This window comes from Panulirus ornatus, chromosome 15, assembly GCF_036320965.1.
Source record: "Panulirus ornatus isolate Po-2019 chromosome 15, ASM3632096v1, whole genome shotgun sequence".
In the NCBI taxonomy this organism is placed as follows: Eukaryota; Metazoa; Arthropoda; class Malacostraca; order Decapoda; family Palinuridae; genus Panulirus; species Panulirus ornatus.
This window is the reverse complement of record NC_092238.1, coordinates 1,749,436-1,770,864: the sequence shown is the minus strand read 5'-3', so window position 1 is coordinate 1,770,864 and position 21,429 is coordinate 1,749,436. Positions and strand designations below refer to the sequence as shown.

Here is a 21,429-nt window from a genome sequence, read left to right as displayed (position 1 = left end):
ACCCTCAACCCTACTGTATCTAATAACCTTGCTCGTATTCACATTTACTCTTAACTTTCTTCAATCACACACTTTACCAAACTCAGTCACCAGCTTCTGCAGTTTCTTACATGAATCAGCCACCAACGCTGTATCATCAGCGAACAACAACTGACTCACTTCCCAAGCTCTCTCATCCACAACAGACTTCATACTTGCCCCTCTTTTCAAAACTCTTGCATTCACCTCCCTAACAACCCCATCCATAAAAAATTAAACAACCGTGGAGACATCACACACCCCTATATATATATATATATATATATATATATATATGAGGTAGAGGATGTGTGGATCAGGTGTTTGCTTTGAAGAATGTATGTGAGAAATACTTAGAAAAGCAAATGGATTTGTATGTAGCATTTATGGATCTGGAGAAGGCATATGATAGAGTTGATAGAGATGCTCTGTGGAAGGTATTAAGAATATATGGTGTGGGAGGAAAGTTGTTAGAAGCAGTGAAAAGTTTTTATCGAGGATGTAAGGCATGTGTACGTGTAGGAAGAGAGGAAAGTGATTGGTTCTCAGTGAATGTAGGTTTGCGGCAGGGGTGTGTGATGTCTCCATGGTTGTTTAATTTGTTTATGGATGGGGTTGTTAGGGAGGTAAATGCAAGAGTTTTGGAAAGAGGGGCAAGTATGAAGTCTGTTGGGGATGAGAGAGCTTGGGAAGTGAGTCAGTTGTTGTTCGCTGATGATACAACGCTGGTGGCTGATTCATGTGAGAAACTGCAGAAGCTGGTGACTGAGTTTGGTAAAGTGTGTGGAAGAAGAAAGTTAAGAGTAAATGTGAATAAGAGCAAGGTTATTAGGTACAGTAGGGTTGAGGGTCAAGTCAATTGGGAGGTGAGTTTGAATGGAGAAAAACTGGAGGAAGTGAAGTGTTTTAGATATCTGGGAGTGGATCTGGCAGCGGATGGAACCATGGAAGCGGAAGTGGATCATAGGGTGGGGGAGGGGGCGAAAATTCTGGGGGCCTTGAAGAATGTGTGGAAGTCGAGAACATTATCTCGGAAAGCAAAAATGGGTATGTTTGAAGGAATAGTGGTTCCAACAATGTTGTATGGTTGCGAGGCGTGGGCTATGGATAGAGTTGTGCGCAGGAGGATGGATGTGCTGGAAATGAGATGTTTGAGGACAATGTGTGGTGTGAGGTGGTTTGATCGAGTGAGTAACGTAAGGGTAAGAGAGATGTGTGGAAATAAAAAGAGCGTGGTTGAGAGAGCAGAAGAGGGTGTTTTGAAGTGGTTTGGGCACATGGAGAGAATGAGTGAGGAAAGATTGACCAAGAGGATATATGTGTCGGAGGTGGAGGGAACGAGGAGAAGAGGGAGACCAAATTGGAGGTGGAAAGATGGAGTGAAAAAGATTTTGTGTGATCGGGGCCTGAACATGCAGGAGGGTGAAAGGAGGGCAAGGAATAGAGTGATTTGGAGCGATGTGGTATACCGGGGTTGACGTGCTGTCAGTGGATTGAATCAAGGCATGTGAAGCGTCTGGGGTAAACCATGGAAAGCTTTGTAGGTATGTATATTTGCGTGTGTGGACGTATGTATATACATGTGTATGGGGGGGGGGGTTGGGCCATTTCTTTCGTCTGTTTCCTTGCGCTACCTCGCAAACGCGGGAGACAGCGACAAAGTATAAAAAAAAAAAAATATATATATATATATATATATATATATATATATATATATGTGTGTGTATGGGCATTTATGTATATATGTATATGAGTCAATGGGCCATTCTTCATCTGTTTCCTGGCGCTACCTCGCTGATGCGGGAAATGGCGATCAAGTATAATAAGATAATGAATAAGAACTACTCGTATAGAGATTACATGAATGGAATTAAATCTCCCACATCTACATCAGGGAATTAAAGAGCTGGTTGTTGCTGCTGTTGTTAGGATTGTTAGGAGAGGTGATGATGGACTAGTTTTTTGCTAAAGAAATATCAAAATAGCCATAACTATGTTAAAGAGAATAGTTACAGACAAAAATTGAACAAGACTTTGATACATTATAATGTAGTAAAACAATGTACACTTCTGGAAAATGATAATAGGATCAACCATGGTCGCAAGATAAAATTTCAGGAGATATTTTTCAGTTGGGTGCTAAGAAAGATTAACTTTTTACAGCAGAATTCAAAAAATTTCTTATCTAAGATCAATAGTCTTCCAAGATGTGATGGCTCAGTGAACGGTATTAAGGCTGAATGTGGAGTTGTAATTAAGGAATACTTTGAAGAGGTCGTGATATTAGATGAACACATATCTAAGAGAGATGATGCCTTCATCATCTATAAGTGCAAAACTTCAAGCCATACATGAAGGTTTAAATTTTTGCATCAACGAAAGGCAAAGATGTTTTTGTAATTGTTGATAGAGTGCTCTGTTTATATGGATACCAACTCATATGGGCATTTAAATGAAATGGTGGGTGGACTGGCTAAGGAAGCAACAAATAAAGATAAATTGACTCTGAGACCAATATGAGTTTAAGGAGAAACAAAGGTGTAGGTAGGACAGGTAGCACAATGAGGCAAGAATGGGAAATGGAAAATATTCAGAATATTATGGATAAAGGAATTGAAAATATGAAACCTATTGTTTCACAGAACACAAATATAATTCATGGCAGAGCATCTACCAGAGGAGATACTGTAATAATGAGGTTAAGAATAAGCCATAAATGTCATTGGGAGTTTGTTAATGATAAAATACCATGTAAACTTTGTAACATTGAAAAACCTCATCACTGAAACTGTGTCATTGTTTTGAAATAGAAGAATTTAGGAATTCTAATATAACAGGTTGTCGATCAAGTTTGTCATAGTATTAAAAACAATGTATTACCCAGTATTTAAAGAAAAGTACAAATGTGTTGCTTTTAGAATTAGTTTTTTTTTGGGTCTTTGGGGGGGGGGGGATTACCAGGCTGACCACTTCTTTGATGTTTTTACTTTGATGTTTTGCATTTGAACTGAATTGACTGTCTGGCCAGACTGTCTAGTGTGTAGTCGAGAATGACAGAGGAGAAACGGAATTTTCGTGGTGGTGTTGGGATTAAAAAAAAAAAAATTATGAATTGTTTACACCCGATGAGGTGGATTGTGTGCGCGAACCGTGTTGTACAGCATGAATAGAAAAATTACCGTAGATAGAATTATCTGAACTACTGAATTGCACCTGTATATATATATATATATATATATATATATATATATATATATATATATATATATATATATATACATATATCATTCGTAGTGTGCATCAGTAATAGTAAATTGATAGTATATAGATAACATTCTGGAATGGAATGTATGTTTCCATTCATTTATCCTGAGAATCATTTGGTATGACGTCATTGTGAGGCCGTGTGCCGCACGGTGACCGCACGGAGAAGATGGAACATCATATCTGCATGATGTCGCTGCGACGAATGTCATCTTTAAGTATTAAAAAATCTTGGAAAGTCAGACTGCCACAGAAATGGAAAGGGGGTTTCTTAGAGAAGTGGGGTAAGTCAGTATTGAGATTGCAAGGTTTGTGAATTAGAATTTCTATCTACACATAGTATCAGTGTTATGGAAGAATTATTTTGGCATCATATGTTTGGATTTTATATCCCCAAGCCAAAATTAGATCAGTTTTGTTAATTCTTAAGAAGCGGGCTGATTTTTACCGTAGTTCTTATCAGTAGAGGGTACCATGGATATGGCTTAGGTAGTCAAGTTTCATTGTGTCACTGTGAATATTGCTTATGATGTAAATCCTTTGTATAGGCACTATGAATGTAGCCTACCAGACGAAGCTCTGGTATAAGTGTACCATGAATATAGCCCAGAACGTTAAGTTGCAGTTGAAGGGAACAGTGAATGTATCATAGGAAGTATTTGCCAGTTTAAGGGCACCATGACTGTAGCCTAGGTGATATAGTTCAAGTTTAAGGGCACCAATAGTCTAATCAAGGAAGTAATTTCATTTTAAGGTTACTATGAATGTAGCACATTGATATAGCTGAGGAAGTAAAGATCCAGTTTACCAGCTCCATAATTAGTTGAGGTTTAAGTGCACTATTGATATAAAGTGTTGGGTTAAGTACCAGCTTAAGGGACCTTGAATATCAGAGGCAGGAATGGGCACTGTAAATATAGGTAGTAAAGTTCCAGTCTAAGGCATTGTGATTATAGTATAGAGTTATCTCAGCTTTAACAGCGATGTACTGCTTTCGTAGTTTTTTTTATTGATTCTTAGACTTGTTTCACTGGTTGTTGCTTGCTTTGAATATATATTTTCCCTGATTTTCATATCCCTCCCTACTATCTACTTATTTATTATCACAGGTTCAATAGATTATCTGGTCTTCCAGTATCACTGTGTTCTCCATAAGTTCGCAGTCATTGAATATTTCAATTATATCCGAAAGTTGGTTTTGTGGTGTACCTAAACTTCAATTTTGCCATCATCTTTTCATTGGACTCATTATAATAAAAGCTATCTTAATTTTCATTGACATGAGTGGCTTTTGCGACAGTGTTATTCACTTGGATTAATAGAGAACTAGGTGATAATCATCAATCTTGTTTAAGACAATAGTTAACATCTAGTGATGGGGGAATGTGCAACCTACCCATATTTTTTGAGAAGTCACATTACACAATTTGTCTTATTAGAATAGATTTTAGAGTAATTACAATTTTCATGTTCTTTTGTATTTTTGCATTTATATATTTAACTTAGCCAAAGAAAAAAAGTATTTACTAAAAGCATAGTTTATTCTACCAAGTGAAAGTCGCAAATAATGTAACTCCTGCAACGAGTTAATGATTTTTTTTTCTTTTTTACCAGACAACCCAGTTTTGGACCAATCAGACCTCCTTTTGTCTGTCTTTCTCATGTAAACACATGTAAATTAGTATGTCAGTAAATAAAGATGTACTCTTAAGTACACACACACACTTACCAAAAAAATCTAATTGAAAACCCAATGATGATTGCACAGCAACTTTATCAGCTCTTCAGGTAGCTGAATAGTTATAGTACAAAGGTCCCTTGTCAACCACTGGGGTTACAAAACTCCATTGTTGGCAAAACCAGCCAATGGGAAATTGGTGGAATGGGGAATGAGTTGTTATATAATGAAAACTAAGGGGTTGAAAATAGGTAAGGTTTAATTTAAAAACAACATGCTTATGTTATGAAATCACATTGAAATTTTGTACAAAAGTGTAAAGCAACTTTTACCCTAGCAACACAGCAGTGTTTATGACATTCCTCTTGCCTCTCACAAGAAATGCTGATCAACTAGGCTAGGCCTGGTGAGAGTTAAGTAGAACTCATCATTACTTAATACAGAAAATTAGCAAAATCTTCAAGATGAGTATTTATCTAGTTGCAAGATGTGGTTTTCACTATTCACATTTATTTTGTGTATATATTTCAAGCTTCTCCCACAAAATATAGGGGATGTCCTTGGAGAGATGCCTTATGAATGGTAGAAACCCAACATGAAGTATACATGCAAGAACTTAGCCTAAGAGCTAATTCCCTCAAAGTTACATTGGTATGTAATGGAGACTTGGCATAAAATGTATTAATTAGCACTTAAGGTGCTGATTGAGCAGGAAGAAGGTAGTGTGGGTTACGATATAAAATGTATTAATTAGCACTTAAGGTGCTGATTGAGCAGGAAGAAGGTAGTGTGGGTTATGATCACTGTGTTTTTCTTTTCATATGTTTTTCATATCGTATTTTCATATGTTTTTCATATATTGTTTTTCTTTTCATATCATGGTTAACCATGTTTGACTTTAACCATCACATCAGAATTTTAACTTTGTATAAGAAATAATGAGAATATCATTCCAAGAAGTAATAGTCTTTAATATTTCCTCTCCTTGCACAAATTTTTAAAATTAAATTATGGTATTTACAGATGCTCTTCAACTTACGATGGGGTTATGTTCTGAGAAACCCATCGTAAGTTGAAAATACTGCAAGTCAAAAATATATTTAATAATGTACATCATAGCCAAGCCTATCTTTTCTTAAGCATTCTCAGAACTTTAACATTAACTTACAGTTGGACAAAATCATCTAACACAGAGCCTATTTTATAATAAAGAGTTGAATAGCTCCCCATCAAAAAGTTGAAAAATCGTAAGTTGAACCATCATAAGTTGGGGGTCATCTGTACTAAGAATGTTATTTTTTCATGGTTGAATATGGTATTGCCATATATGCTATTACTGTAGTCATGGGTAAAATTTCCTGAGTGCTGATGTTACTCTCCTGTTGAAGGCCTGTCTCATTAATTTTCTTGGCATCACCTCTCTTCAACCATACCTCTCTGTATCTCACAGTGGTGTTGCTCTTTGTTCTTTGGTTTTATTTTGTCACTTCTTATGAAGTGTCTACATGTATCCCTTCCATTAAGCCTTGGGCCTGAAGCATGCATTTGGCCTCTACTTCCTTGTTGTTATATTAAGACTGGCCACTTGAGAATTGAATTTTATGATACTTCCTTCTTCCCTCAAATAGCTAAGCTTTGGAATGCTCATCTTCTTTCATCTATCCCTCTTCTTTTTTGGCTATGGATGGTGGACTCTGGTTTTGTACATTATCTATGATAGAGGTTAGATGAAAACAGATGATGTTATTGCCCGTGCCTTCTGCATGCTACCTAGTGAAGGTTAGAAGTACAATTATGTTTAAAAAGAAGTTATTATTTTTTTTCCATATGTGCTTGCTATTTCCCACATGAGTGAAGTAGTGTCAAGAATAGATGACAGAACCGTAGAGAGAAAAATCCTCTCTTGGCTCCTTCCTCTGGTCTTTCTTTTAGAAAGTAGTACAACAAGGTAGGATTTCCAGCCACATGCACCCACCCCTCACTGTCGCCTTGTACGACATGCTGGGAATACAGTGGCAGTATTCTTTCTCTCCTATCCATTATTATTATTTAATGATGTTTTGTAATGCTTAACTTGTACAGGTAATGCAACATTGAAATCTGATTTTTTCTCTCTCATTTTACAGGAGACTACTGGGTTTCAGTGGCCCAAGATTACAAAGAGGTTGCTCAAGATATAGTTACAGACTGTCGAAGAAGACCTTTGAAAGCAGGGTTATACACGTCATGTATGTTGTTTGATTGTACAGTAAAGCAGGATGTAGAAGTTATAGAGCTAAAGTAAGTGTAACACAGTAAGAAATCTATGAGGGAGTAGTGATAACAAGGTAGTGTGGTTCTCAAGTTCCCCTCCTTGGCCCAGATTTTTGTGTTTTCTCTCTGCCTCATATACAAATGGGTTGCTGAACTCATCCCACAACTACACATTCTCCATGTCACACATGAATCTTGAGAACATGTAATTGCTTCTGCTCTTTATCCTAACTTGTAACTTTCCTCTTCTCCCTTGGGATAGTGGAGTAAGGAAACAGCCCACATGCCTCATGCATGTTGTATGAGTTTAATTGGCTGCATTGGGGATGGGCCCCTTCATTCTTTGATACATTGACTTTCCAAAGACGGGAACAGAAGCCAGACCCTCATGAGGCTTAGGCTGGGGTGGCATTGTGCATGGTAGTAACCAGGATACAAGAGAATTCAGAAAGCCGCGGACCAGTAGGTCCTTTCAGTTGAAAGCTTTGTAAAAAAGGATATGTATGTGTATATATGATGTGTATATGTATATACATGTGTGTATAGGTATTTATGTATGTATATGTGGGTGGATGGGCCATTCTTCATCTTTTTCTTGGCGCTACCTCGCTGACAGGGAAATTGCGATCAAGTATGATAAAAAAATCATAATATATACATATATATATTTTTTTTTTTTTTTTTTTTTTTTTATATACTTTGTCGCTGTCTCCCGCGTTTGCGAGGTAGCGCAAGGAAACAGACGAAAGAAATGGCCCAACCCCCCCCCCCCCCCCATACACATGTACATACACACGTCCACACACGCAAATATACATACCTACACAGCTTTCCATGGTTTACCCTAGACGCTTCACATGCCTTGATTCAATCCACTGACAGCACGTCAACCCCTGTATACCACATGACTCCAATTCACTCTATTCCTTGCCCTCCTTTCACCCTCCTGCATGTTCAGGCCCCGATCACACAAAATCTTTTTCACTCCATCTTTCCACCTCCAATTTGGTCTCCCTCTTCTCCTCGTTCCCTCCACCTCCGACACATATATCCTCTTGGTCAATCTCTCCTCACTCATTCTCTCCATGTGCCCAAACCATTTCAAAACACCCTCTTCTGCTCTCTCAACCACGCTCTTTTTATTTCCACACATCTCTCTTACCCTTACGTTACTTACTCGATCAAACCACCTCACACCACACATTGTCCTCAAACATCTCATTTCCAGCACATCCATCCTCCTGCGCACATCTCTATGGATGTGCTGGAAATGAGATGGTAATATACATATATATTACGCCTTTTCACACCTGGAACTTCCCCAAGGGGGTGGTCAAGACAATAGAGTCTCCTTAACTAATGAATTCTAGTGCCACTTCTTCTTATCCTTTAGTGCCTCACCCATAACAGGCCACTGGCAGAGGGCAACTTCTTACCAAGTACTACTTAATGCTCCTGCGTGATGTTCCTAACTTCTGCTTTACTTAATGTCCTAATTAAATGTCCCTATCTATAACTATCTATTGTTCCTACCATTTTGCCAAGAGGCAGTATTAGTGCATAGTGCTCACTGTTGGAAAATCTAGTTATGAAGAATGAGCTATGTTGTCAAGTATTATATGTATGAGAAGGAGAGATTGTATGTTTGTGGAAAGAATGCTAGTAAACCACATGTGGTAGAGGCAGAAAGAAAAGACAGCGACCTGGGTCAAAGCAGTGCAGCTTGAAAACAATTGAGTTGCTGGCTCTCTACACAGCTGTCACTAACCCTCCCAATACCAAGGCGGGTAGTACTGGTAATATACCTCTCTGGTCATTGGCTGCCCCAACTACTACCTACCAGAGTTACATAATGATGATAAACCGAGAAGCTGTATGCACTTGATACATCCCATGTAAATGGGAAGAGAGGTAGAGACTATAGATTTCCTTTTCATTACGACATGTAATTTCGACACCATTTAGATTATAACCAGCACTATTTATTCAAATGCAAATTGCTCAGATTGTATCCCATTTCTCATTCACTACATGTAATGAATCTAACCTCTTTTTCATAAAGAGAAATACAGTTGCAAGGGATATTACTTGATCATCAGGTTTATATATACAACCATTACAAGTTCATTTCATTTGTTTCAGTAATAGCAGGATTTATATATGCATTCAAGACAAATCCAGATGAGAAGGATTTCCAAGATTCAGTTGTGAAGTACATAAATGAATCTGCCATCTTAAGTGAAAAAATCAGGAATCAGGAAGTTAATGCACACTTCAACTACTTGGTAGATTGCTATAATCATGGATTATTGAGAAGGTAAATGTGAAATACAACTTCCCTTTGATAACTTGGTTATATATCTCAATCATATAATTTTTTTTAACCCCATTTAATGTTATTGGACAGACATGGACTGATATTCACAAAGACAGACCTGGAGGTGTATGGACTTTGAATATCTGAAATTTAGACTTTGAAGCTTCATAAACAACTTGTTTTGTTTACTGGCAGATAGCACACTTCTCTGATTAGGTTTTGGTGTAGTAATTTAATTGTACTGTGTGGAGGGAGTTTTATGTTCATGGGGTTTTATCTCTTGAACATTTTCTGTTATCATACTTCGTAAATTTATGTATGCTGTCTGCATTAACTGTTCATTGTCATTATGTACTGCTTTCCATCTCTTCTAAACAAGTTTCTTGCTTAATTTCATGTTTTGATTTTTGTTAGCTCTATCAATACATCTCGTAAAGAAATATTCAATGTCCATGTCATTAATGTTTTAAAATCTTAGGATATCTTAGGATGAGATCAGGTCATCCTTCACCCTTCTGTTTTCCAAGATGGGCAAATTTAAAGCCCTTAACCTTTCACTGCAACTTAGCTCTCTTATTTCAGATACCATCTTGGTTACCATCCTCTGGATCTTCACTATTAGCTCTTTGTGCTTGTTTAGGTGCAGTGACCAAACTTGAGAAGCCTAGTTTACTTTTGGCCTTATGTACATAATGAAAAGCTTGCTTAATATTTCAAGCTTTCATGTAATGGACTGAAATTACAGCTCCATATCCACATCCACACCTCACAGAACTTTCCATAGTTTACCCCAGACATTTCACTTGCCCTACTTCTGTCCATTGACAGCACATCAACCCCAGTATACCACATGGCTCCAATTCACTCTATCCTGTGCACTTCATTCACCCTCTTGCACATTCGGTCCCCAGTTGCTCAAAACCTTTTTCGCTTCATCCTTCCATCTCTAACTTGGTCTCCCCATTATCCTTGTTCTTTCCACCTCTGACACATATATCCTCTTTGTCTGCTTTTCCTCTCTCATTCTTTCCATATGTCCAGACCATTTTAGCACACTCTCTTCTGCTCTCTCAACCACACTTTTCATTACCACATCCAAACCTCACAGAACTTTCCATAGTTTACCCCAGACATTTCATGTGCCCTGTTTCTGTCCATTGACAGCACATCGCTCCAGTTCACTTCATCCCTTGCACTTCTTTTACCCTCTTGCAAATTCAGGCCCCAGTCAATCAAAATCGTTTTCACACCATCCTTCCATCTCCAGTTTGGTCTACCCGTTCTCCTTATTCCCTCACCTATGACACATATAGCCTCTGTCAACCTTTCGTTACTCATTTTCTCCATATGTCCAAACCAATTTAGCACACCCTCTTCTGTTCTCTCAACCTCACACTTTTCCATTACTGCATACCTCTCATACCCTTTCATTACTTACTCAATCAAACCACCTCAGTACATATTGTCCTTAAACATTTCATTTCCAACACATCCACCCTCCTCTGCGCAACCCTATCTATAGTACATGCCTCACATCTATATAATAGTGTTGGGACTACTATTCCATAAAGTTACCCATTTTTGCACTTTCAGATAAGGTTCTCTCTTTCCACGCATTCTTCAGTGCTCCCAGAATGTTTGCCTCCTCCCCCAACTCTTTGACTCACTTCCGCTTCCAAGGTTACATTCGAATACTGCCATGTCCTCTTCACTTCCTCCAGGTTTTCTCCAATTAGTTACTCCCCAACTAGCTTGTCCCTCAGCTTTCTCCTTTCACACACTCTTCCAGACTCAGTCACCAGCTCCAGCAGTTTTTCACTTGAATCTGCCACCAGTGATGTATCATCAGCAAAAAATAAATAACTCACTTCCTAGGTCATCTCATCCCACACATGCCACATATACTTTTCTCTCCAAGACTCTCACATTAACTTGCCCATTACCTCATCCATAAACAAATCAAACAAACCATGGTGACATCACACATCCCTGCCACAGACCAACCTTCACTCTCCTCTCTTCCTTCTCTTACAAAAGCCTTACACACTTGCTAAACACTTCTCTCTACCTCAAGCAGCTTACCTCCCACACTGTATGTTCTTAAGACCTTCCACAAAGCAACTATATCAGCCCTATCATGTGCCTTCTCCAGAACCATAAATGCCACATATAGATCCATCTGTTTTTCTAAATATTTCTTACACTCATTCTTTAAAGCAGACACCTGATCCACACATCATCTACCACTTCAAAAACCACACTTCTCCTCTCGAATGTGTACATGCCTTCACCCTCTCGATCAGTACCCTCCCATACAACTTACTAGGTATACTCAACAAACTTCTACCTCTGTAGTTTGAACAGAGCAAAGAGGATAAAGGTGTGTGTTCAAACTACAGAGGCATAAGTTTATTGAGTATTCCTGGGAAATTATATGGGAGCGTTTTGATTGAGAGGGTGAAAGCATGTACAGAGCATCAAATTGGGAGAGAGCAGTTTGATTTTAGAAGTGTTAGAGGAAGAATGTGTGTGAGAAATACGTAGAAAAACAGATGGATTTGTATGTAGCATTCATGGATCTGGAGAAGGCACATGATAGGGTTGATAGAGATGCTTTGTGGAAGGTCTTAAGAGTATATGGTGTGGGAGGTAAGCTGCTACAAGCAGTGGAAAGTTTTTACCAAAGATGTAAGGCATGTGTATGAGTAGGAAAAGAGGAGAGAGACTGGTTCCCAGTGAAGGTTGGTCTACAGCAGGGCTGTGTGATGTCCCCATGTTTGTTTAATTTGTTTATGAATGGGGTGGTTAGGGAGGTAAATGCAAAAGTTTTGGAGAGAGGGGCGAGTATGCAGTTTGTAGATGAGAGGGCCTGGGAAGTGAGTTGGCTGTTTTTCACCGATGATACAGCTCTGGTGGCTGATTTGTGTGACTCTGTAGAGGTTGGTGACTGAGTTTGGAAAAATGTGTGAAAGGAGAAAGTTGAGAGTAAATGTGAATAAAGAGCAAAGTTATTAGATGCAGTATGGATGAGGGACAAGTTAACTGGAATGTAAGTTTGAGTGGAGAAAAATTGGAGGAAGTGAAGTGTTTTAGTTATCTGGGATTGGACTTAGCAGTGGATGGATTCATGGAAGCAGAAGTGAGTCACGGTGGGGGAGGAGGCAAAGGCTCTGGGAGTGATGAAGAATGTGTGGAAGGAGAGAATGTTATCTTGGAGAGCAAAAATGGGTATGTTTGAAGGAATAGTAGTTCCAACAATGTTATATGGTTGTGAGGCATGGGCTATAGATAGGGTTGTGCGGAGGAGGGTGGATGTGTTGAAAATGAAATGTTTGAGGACAGTATGTGGTGTGAGGTGGTTTGATCAAGTAAGTAATGTAAGGGTAAGAAAGGTGTGTGGAAATAAAGAGTGTGGTTGAGAGAGCAGAAGAGGGTGTGCTGAAATGGTTTGGACATATGGAGAGAATGAGTGAGGAAAGATTGACAAAGAGGATATGTGTGTCAAAGGTGAAGAGAAGAAGGAGAAGCGGGAGACCAAACTGGAGGTGGAAGGATGGAGTGAAAAAGATTTTGAGTGATTGGGGCCTGAACATACAGGAGGGTGAGAAGCATGCTAGGAATAGAGTGAATTGGAACGATGTGGTATACCAGGTTCGACGGCATGTCAGTGGACTGAAACAAGGCATGTAAAATGTCTGGGGTAAACCATGGAAAGGTCTTTGGGGCTTGGATGTTGATAGAGAGCTGTGGTTTCAGTGCATTACACATGAGAGCTAGACTGAATGTGAACGAATGTGGCCTCTTTTTTCTGTTTTCCTGGTGCTACCTCGCTAAAGCAGGGGGTAGTGATGCTGTCTCCCGTGGGACTGGGTGGTGACTGGAATGGATGAAGGCAAACAAGTATGAATATGTATATATGTATATGTCTGTGTATGTATATGTGCGTGTATGGGCGTTTATGTGTAGCGCACGGAAACAGACGAAAGAAATGGCCCAACCCACCCCCATACACATGTATATACATACGTCCACACACGCAAATATACATACCTACACAGCTTTCCATGGTTTACCCCAGACGCTTCACATGCCCTGATTCAATCCACTGACAGCACGTCAACCCTGGTATACCACATCGATCCAATTCACTCTATTCCTTGCCCTCCTTTCACCCTCCTGCATGTTCAGGACCCGATCACACAAAATCTTTTTCACTCCATCTTTCCACCTCCAATTTGGTCTCCCACTTCTCCTCATTCCCTCCACCTCCGACACATATATCCTCTTGGTCAATCTTTCCTCACTCATTCTCTCCATGTGCCCAAACCATTTCAAAACACCCTCTTCTGCTCTCTCAACCACGCTCTTTTTATTTCCACACATCTCTCTTACCCTTACGTTACTTACTCGATTAAACCACCTCACACCACACATTGTCCTCAAACATCTCATTTCCAGCACATCCATCCTCCTGCGCACAACTCTATCCATAGCCCACGCCTCGCAACCATACAACATTTTTGGAACCACTATTCCTTCAAACATACCCATTTTTGCTTTCCGAAATAATGTTCTCGACTTCCAAACATTCTTCAAGGCTCCCAGAATTTTCGCCCCCTCCCCCACCCTATGATTCACTTCTGCTTCCATGGTTCCTTCCGCTGCCAGATCCACTCCCAGATATCTAAAACACTTCACTTCCTCCAGCTTTTCTCCATTCAAACTTACCTCCCAATTGACTTGACCCTCAACCCTACTGTACCTAATAACCTTGCTCTTATTCACATTTACTCTTAACTTTCTTCTTTCACACACTTTACCAAACTCAGTCACCAGCTTCTGCAGTTTCTTACATGAATCAGCCACCAGCGCTGTATCATCAGCGAACAACAACTGACTCACTTCCCAAGCTCTCTCATCCACAACAGACTGCACACTTGCCCCTCTTTCCAAAACTCTTGCATTCACCTCCCTAACAACCCCATCCATAAACAAATTAAACAGCCATGGAGACGTCACACACCCCTGCTGCAAACCTACATTCACTGAGAACCAATCACTTTCCTCTCTTCCTACACGTACACATGCCTTACATCCTCGATAAAAACTTCACTGCTTCTAACAACTTGCCTCCCACACCATATATTCTTAAAACCTTCCACAGAGCATCTCTATCAACTCTATAATATGCCTTCTCCAGATCCATAAATGCTACATACAAATCCATTTGTTTTTCTAAGTATTTCTTGCATACATTCTTCAAAGCAAACACCTGATCCACACATCCTCTACCACTTCTGAAACCACACTGCTCTTCCCCAATCTGTTGCTCTGTACATGCCTTCACCCTCTCAATCAATACCCTCCCATATAATTTACCAGGAATACTCAACAAACTTATACCTCTGTAATTTGAGCACTCACTCTTATCCCCTTTGCCTTTGTACAATGGCACTATGCAAGCATTCCGCCAATCCTCAGGCACCTCACCATTAATCATACATACATTAAATAACCTTACCAACCAGTCAACAATACAGTCACCCCCTTTTTTAATAGATTCCACTGCAATACCATCCAAACCTGCTGCCTTGCCGGCTTTCATCTTCCGTAAAGCTTTTACTACCTCTTCTCTATTTACCAAATCATTTTCCCTAACCCTCTCACTTTGCACACCACCTCGACCAAGACACCCCACATCTGCCACTCTATCATCAAACACATTCAACAAACCTTCAAAATACTCACTCCATCTCCTTCTCACATCACCACTACTTGTTATCACCTCCCCATTAGCCCCCTTTACTGAAGTTCCCATTTGCTCCCTTGTCTTACGCACTTTATTTACCTCCTTCCAAAACATCTTTTTATTCTCCCTGAAATTTAATGATACTCTCTCACCCCAACTCTCATTTGCCCTCTTTTTCACCTCTTGCACCTTTCTCTTGACCTCCTGCCTCTTTCTTTTATACCTCTCCCACTCATTTGCATTTTTTCCCTGCAAAAATCATTCAAATGCCTCTCTTCTCTTTCACTAATAATCTTACTTCTTCATTCCACCACTCACTACCTTTTCTAATCAACCCACCTCCCACGCTTCTCATGCCACAAGCATCTTTTGCGCAAGCCATCACTGCTTCCCTAAATACATCCCATTCCTCCCCCACTCCCCTTACCTCCTTTGTTCTCACCTTTTTCCATTCTGTACTCAGTCTCTCCTGGTACTTCCTCACACAGGTCTCCTTCCCAAGCTCACTTACTCTCACCACTCTCTTCACCCCAACATCCTCTCTTCATTTCTGAAAACCCCCACAAATCTTCACCTTCGCTTCCACAAGATAATGATCAGACATCCCTCCAGTTGCACCTCTCAGCACATTAATATCCAAAAGTCTCTCTTTCGTGCATCTATCAATTAACACGTAATCCAATAACGCTCTCTGGCCATCTCTCCTACTTACATACGTATACTTATGTATATCTCGCTTTTTAAACCAGGTATTCCCAATCACCAGTCCTTTTTCAGCACATAAATCTACAAGCTCTTCACCATTTCCATTTACAACACTGAACACTCCATGTATACCAATTATTCCCTCAACTGCCACATTACTCACCTTTGCATTCAAATCACCCATCACTATAACCCGGTCTTGTGCATCAAAACCACTAACACACTCATTCAGCTGCTCCCAAAACACTTGCCTCATGATCTTTCTTCTCATGCCTAGGTGCATATGCACCAATAATCACCCATCTCTCTCCATCAACTTTCAGTTTTACCCATATCAATCTAGAATTTACTTTCTTACACTCTATCACATACTCCCACAACTCCTGATTCAGGAGTAGTGCTACTCCTTCCCTTGCTCTTGTCCTCTCACTAACCCCTGACTTTACTCCCAAGACATTCCCAAACCACTCTACCCCTTTACCCTTTAGCTTCGTTTCACTCAGAGCCAAAACATCCAGGTTCCTTTCCTCAAACATACTACCTATCTCTCCTTTTTTCTCATCTTGGTTACATCCACACATATTTAGACACCCCAGTCTGAGCCATCGAGGAGGATGAGCACTCCTCGCGTGACTCATTCTTCTGTTTCCCATTTTAGAAAGTTGAAATACAATGAGGGGAGGGTTTCTGGCCCCCTGCTCCCGTCCCCTTTAGTCGCCTTCTACGACACGTGAGGAATGCGTGGGAAGTATTCTTAATCCCCTATATATATATATATATATATATATTTTTTTTTTTTTCTGTCTCCCGCGTTTGCGAGGTAGCGCAAGGAAACAGACGAAAGAAATGGCCCAACCCACCCCCATACACATGTATATACATACGTCCACACACGCAAATATACATACCTACACAGCTTTCCATGGTTTACCCCAGACGCTTCACATGCCTTGATTCAATCCACTGACAGCACGTCAACCCGGGTATACCACATCGCTCCAATTCACTCTATTCCTTGCCCTCCTTTCACCCTCCTGCATGCTCAGGCCCCGATCACACAAAATCTTTTTCACTCTATCTTTCCACCTCCAATTTGGTCTCCCTCTTCTCCTCGTTCCCTCCACCTCCGACACATATATTCTCTTGGTCAATCTTTCCTCACTCATTTTCTCCATGTGCCCGAACCATTTCAAAACACCCTCTTCTGCTCTCTCAACCACACTCTTTTTATTTCCACACATCTCTCTTACCCTTACGTTACTTACTCGATCAAACCACCTCACACCACACATTGTCCTCAAACATCTCATTTCCAGCACATCCATCCTCCTGCGCACAACTCTATCCATAGCCCACGCCTCGCAACCATACAACATTGTTGGAACCACTATTCCTTCAAACATACCCATTTTTGCTTTCCGAGATAATGTTCTTGACTTCCACACATTCTTCAAGGCCCCCAGAATTTTCGCCCCCTCCCCCACCCTATGATCCACTTCCGCTTCCATGGTTCCATCCGCTGCCAGATCCACTCCCAGATATCTAAAACACTTCACTTCCTCCAGTTTTTCTCCATTCAAACTCACCTCCCAATTGACTTGACCCTCAACCCTACTGTACCTAATAACCTTGCTCTTATTCACATTTACTCTTAACATGCACGTCCACACATGCAAATATACATACCTATATATCTCAATGTATACATATATATACACACAGACATATACATATATACACATGTCCATAATTCATACTGTCTGCCTTTATTCATTCCCATCACCACCTCGCCACATAAGGAATAAGAACCCCCTCCCCCCCTCATGTGTGCAAGGTAGCACTAGGAAAAGACAACAAAGGCCCCATTCGTTCACACTCAGTCTCAAGCTGTCATGTAATAATGCACCGAAACCACAGCTCCCTTTCCACATCCAGGCCCCACAGAACTTTCCATGGTTTACCCCAGACGCTTCACATGCCCTGGTTCAATCCATTGACAGCACGTCGACCCCGGTATACCACATCATTTCAATTCACTCTATTCCTTGCCCGCCTTTCACCCTCCTGCATGTTCAGGCCCCAATCACTCAAAATATATATATATATATATATTTTTTTTTTTTCATACTATTCGCTATTTCCCACGATAGCGAGGTAGCGTTAAGAACAGAGGACTAGGCCTTTGAGGGAATATCCTCACCTGGACCTCTTCTCTGTTCCTTCTTTTGGAAAATTAAAAAAAAAAAAAAAAAGAGAGAGGGGAGGATTTCCAGCCCCCCGCTTCCTTCCCTTTTAGTCGCCTTCTACGACACGCAGGGAATACATGGGAAGTATTCTTTCTCCCCTATCCCCAGGGAATATATATATATATATATATATATATATATATATATATATGTATATATATATATATATATATATATATATATATATATATATATATATATATATATATCCCTGGGGATAGGGGAGAAAGAATACTTCCCACGTATTCCCTGCGTGTCGTAGAAGGCGACTAAAAGGGGAGGGAGCAGGGGGCTGGAAATCCTCCCCTCTCGTTTTTTTTTTTAATTTTCCAAAAGAAGGAACAGAGAATTGGGCCAGGTGAGGGTATTCCCTCAAGGCCCAGTCCTCTGTTCTTAACGCTACCTCGCTAATGCGGGAAATGGCGAATAGTTTGAAAGAAAGAAAGATATATATATATATATATATATATATATATATATATATATATATATATATATATATATATACACTGAGTGTCTACTCCCAAGTCATATTCACATCATGACCAGACTCCTGTAGCTAATTCCAGTTAGATATACTTATAGATGCTTCTTTTCCCTGTATCTACCTCATTATTTTCCATTTAGTTGGGTTGAATTTTATCAAATGTGCACCACTCCCAGTACAGTACTCTTGCAATTTCTGGATTTTGTGAGTTGTGGGGTATTAATGTAAACCTGTATGGCATAGATAGACCATAGCAAAAGTTTCATATTTATAAGAACTTCAAGAATAAGTTTTACATTAGACTTAGAAAACTTTCATGGATTTATCTACCGTTCAGAGTCGTGAATCTTTTTTTTTTTTTTTTTTTTTTTTTTTGCCTTTTTTCTCATTTTGGTTTCCACTTATGGCTTTGTGATGTCAGGGATATGCTGGTTGAAAAATTTTCTCCATGTCCATTTTCTACCACATCTGCACACAGACAAGAATAAAGCATTTGTTGACATGCAAGACTTCCAGTTTTTCTTCAAGGTTTTAACTCATTGACATGGATTTCAGTGTGTACTAAAATTTGCATTGTGTAATTCAAGTTTCCAGTACCAGGGCTATGTCAGCTTTCTTTACTAATGGTAAATCATATCCGTTTCAGACTGAGCCTCGGGTTTTGTTCTTTTCTGTGGGTGGACAACTATTCAAAAGTCTGTGGTTTGTTTAAGTGTCAGTGTGAATACCTAAAGCCACAGTATATAACCTTTCATGAAAGGATTATGGATGTTGGCTTCTTAGGTAGATGGTGGATTATTGATAAAAAGATGGAAGAGTTTGATATTAATCCCCAAGAGTGGGCAGAGAACCTTAAATAAATTATCAGTGTTGAATAACAGTTAGAGCAGAAATCAATTATGAAATTAATTTTTGTGCAGACTTCACTGACCAACAAAGGATAACCAGAGGGGTAAAAAATACAAGTGCCACAAAGTTAACATGCACCATTCCATGGTCAGGGTTTTTGATTAACAAACACTATGGTATGAAACGTTATTCAAACATTTTTGAGCATAGGATTTGTACAGAACATATTGTGTTATCTTACTGTCTTTGGTTAGGAAGACTTTTTTGTCAGCCATATGTGATATATATAATTCAGTTGACTTGTAAGAATAATGTAAATACATTTGTACAGTGTTTTTTCTTTCTTTCAAACTATTCGCCATTTCCCGCATTTGCGAGGTAGCGTTAAGAACAGAGGACTGGGCCTTTGAGGGAATACCCTCACCTGGCCCAATTCTCTGTTCCTTCTTTTGGAAAAAAAAAACAAAAAACAGTGTTTTACAGTGTTTTACTTTGATAATTTCAGGTTTATTTTATGAAAATTACCTGCGTAAATATTAAGTGGTATAATAAACCTTCCATACTTTAAAATAATTTTTATTCCAATGTACTATACATTAGTGAAAAAAATTGATAGAAAAGCATAGGTAGGCATCCTTTGGTAAAGAACCCAGAGGATTTTAATGCAAATTTGTAAATACATTTCATTACCTAATTTGTGCAAACTGAAATCAAAGTTTAATATTAAAATAATCTTTGCTAAATTTCTGCATGTGAGAAGAGATTTCTAAAACTAAATCTTTCAATATGAAATTAACTTAGTTGAGGTGACATGCTCGTATCAGTATCAGCTGAAGAAGGACAAAAACAGGAGACATGACAGCAGAGTATTCAAGCTGCAAAGGTTCCATTAATTTTCTACAAAGAAGAAATTTGAAAGTGAAGCCAAGGGTGAGCACAGAAAAGCTCCACAGAGCTCGAAGGGCTGCTGGCTTCAGAACACCATCTAGATACATTCTAATAAGTACAATGACACAAAAGTAGGTGTTTAGTGCATCAGCAATGAACATGGGAGACAGTACCACCCACCAGCTCATGCTTTTCATGACTCCTTCAATCCTAAGCACTACGAGCACAAGAGTTACCAGCAATGCTGTTAGCCAGATGAAAACCTGAAAAGATGAAAGAACAGTTATCAAATCTGTTCTCACAAGTGCTGCCATTCTGAAGGGGTTTGGTATAATGTATAAGGTCAACATGAAAATATTATTTCTCAACACTTCCGTGCACAGACAGTGTAGCTCTCCAAAAATGCATATAGTTTTTTGCCTGTATTTAAATGATCCTTGAGCCATTCAAAATCCCATGTTTACACACACCACTGCAGAATGGTGACTTCTGTTCCTGATGCTATTTCCCTAACACTGGAAACATTTTTGTTTTTCATGAATTAGGTAAGACAATTCTAAAGGGAAATTAGTAGAAATAAAAAATTAGTACATGTGTATATATGTATATGTCTATGTATGTACACATTGAAATGTATAATTATGTGTGTGTGTGTGTGTGGGCGTGTATGTATGTACATGTGTGTGTGGGTGGGTTGGGCTATTCTTTCGTCTGTTTCCTCGCGCTGCCTCGCTGACGCGGGAGACAGCAACAATGTATAATAAATATGTATATATATATATATATATATATATATATATATATATATATATATATATATATATATATATATATATATATATGTGTGTGTAGACATGATGCTCACACTTGTCCGTGATGATAGTATGAAGGTGAAATTGCACTTCAGTAGATCATACAATTTTATATAATGTAATTTTTCTATAAATGTAGCACAACCAGTAAGACTGTAACAGA

The 21,429-nt window shown here is 39.3% G+C and overlaps 1 protein-coding gene across 1 annotated transcript; it reads left to right on the top strand.

The window, feature by feature from the left end:
- Positions 1-3,403: 3,403 nt before the first annotated feature.
- LOC139753662 (mitochondrial import inner membrane translocase subunit Tim29) lies at positions 3,404-20,139 on the top strand. Its single transcript, XM_071670301.1, has 4 exons — positions 3,404-3,566; positions 7,087-7,188; positions 9,356-9,530; positions 19,364-20,139. Exons 1-4 carry the CDS (start codon positions 3,452-3,454, stop codon positions 19,575-19,577), a joined length of 606 nt encoding a protein of 201 aa, XP_071526402.1. The 5' UTR covers positions 3,404-3,451; the 3' UTR covers positions 19,578-20,139.
- The last annotated feature ends 1,290 nt before the right edge of the window (positions 20,140-21,429 follow it).

Bases quoted from the DNA above. Each gene is read 5' to 3' on its own strand.
- LOC139753662 (XM_071670301.1), top strand. From the start codon at position 3,452: ATGGAACATCATATCTGCATGATGTCGCTGCGACGAATGTCATCTTTA. The intron at 7,189-9,355 runs GTATGTTGTTTG...CATTTGTTTCAG, and splicing joins AGCAGGGTTATACACGTCAT to TAATAGCAGGATTTATATAT. The intron at 9,531-19,363 runs GTAAATGTGAAA...TATCCGTTTCAG, and splicing joins AATCATGGATTATTGAGAAG to ACTGAGCCTCGGGTTTTGTT.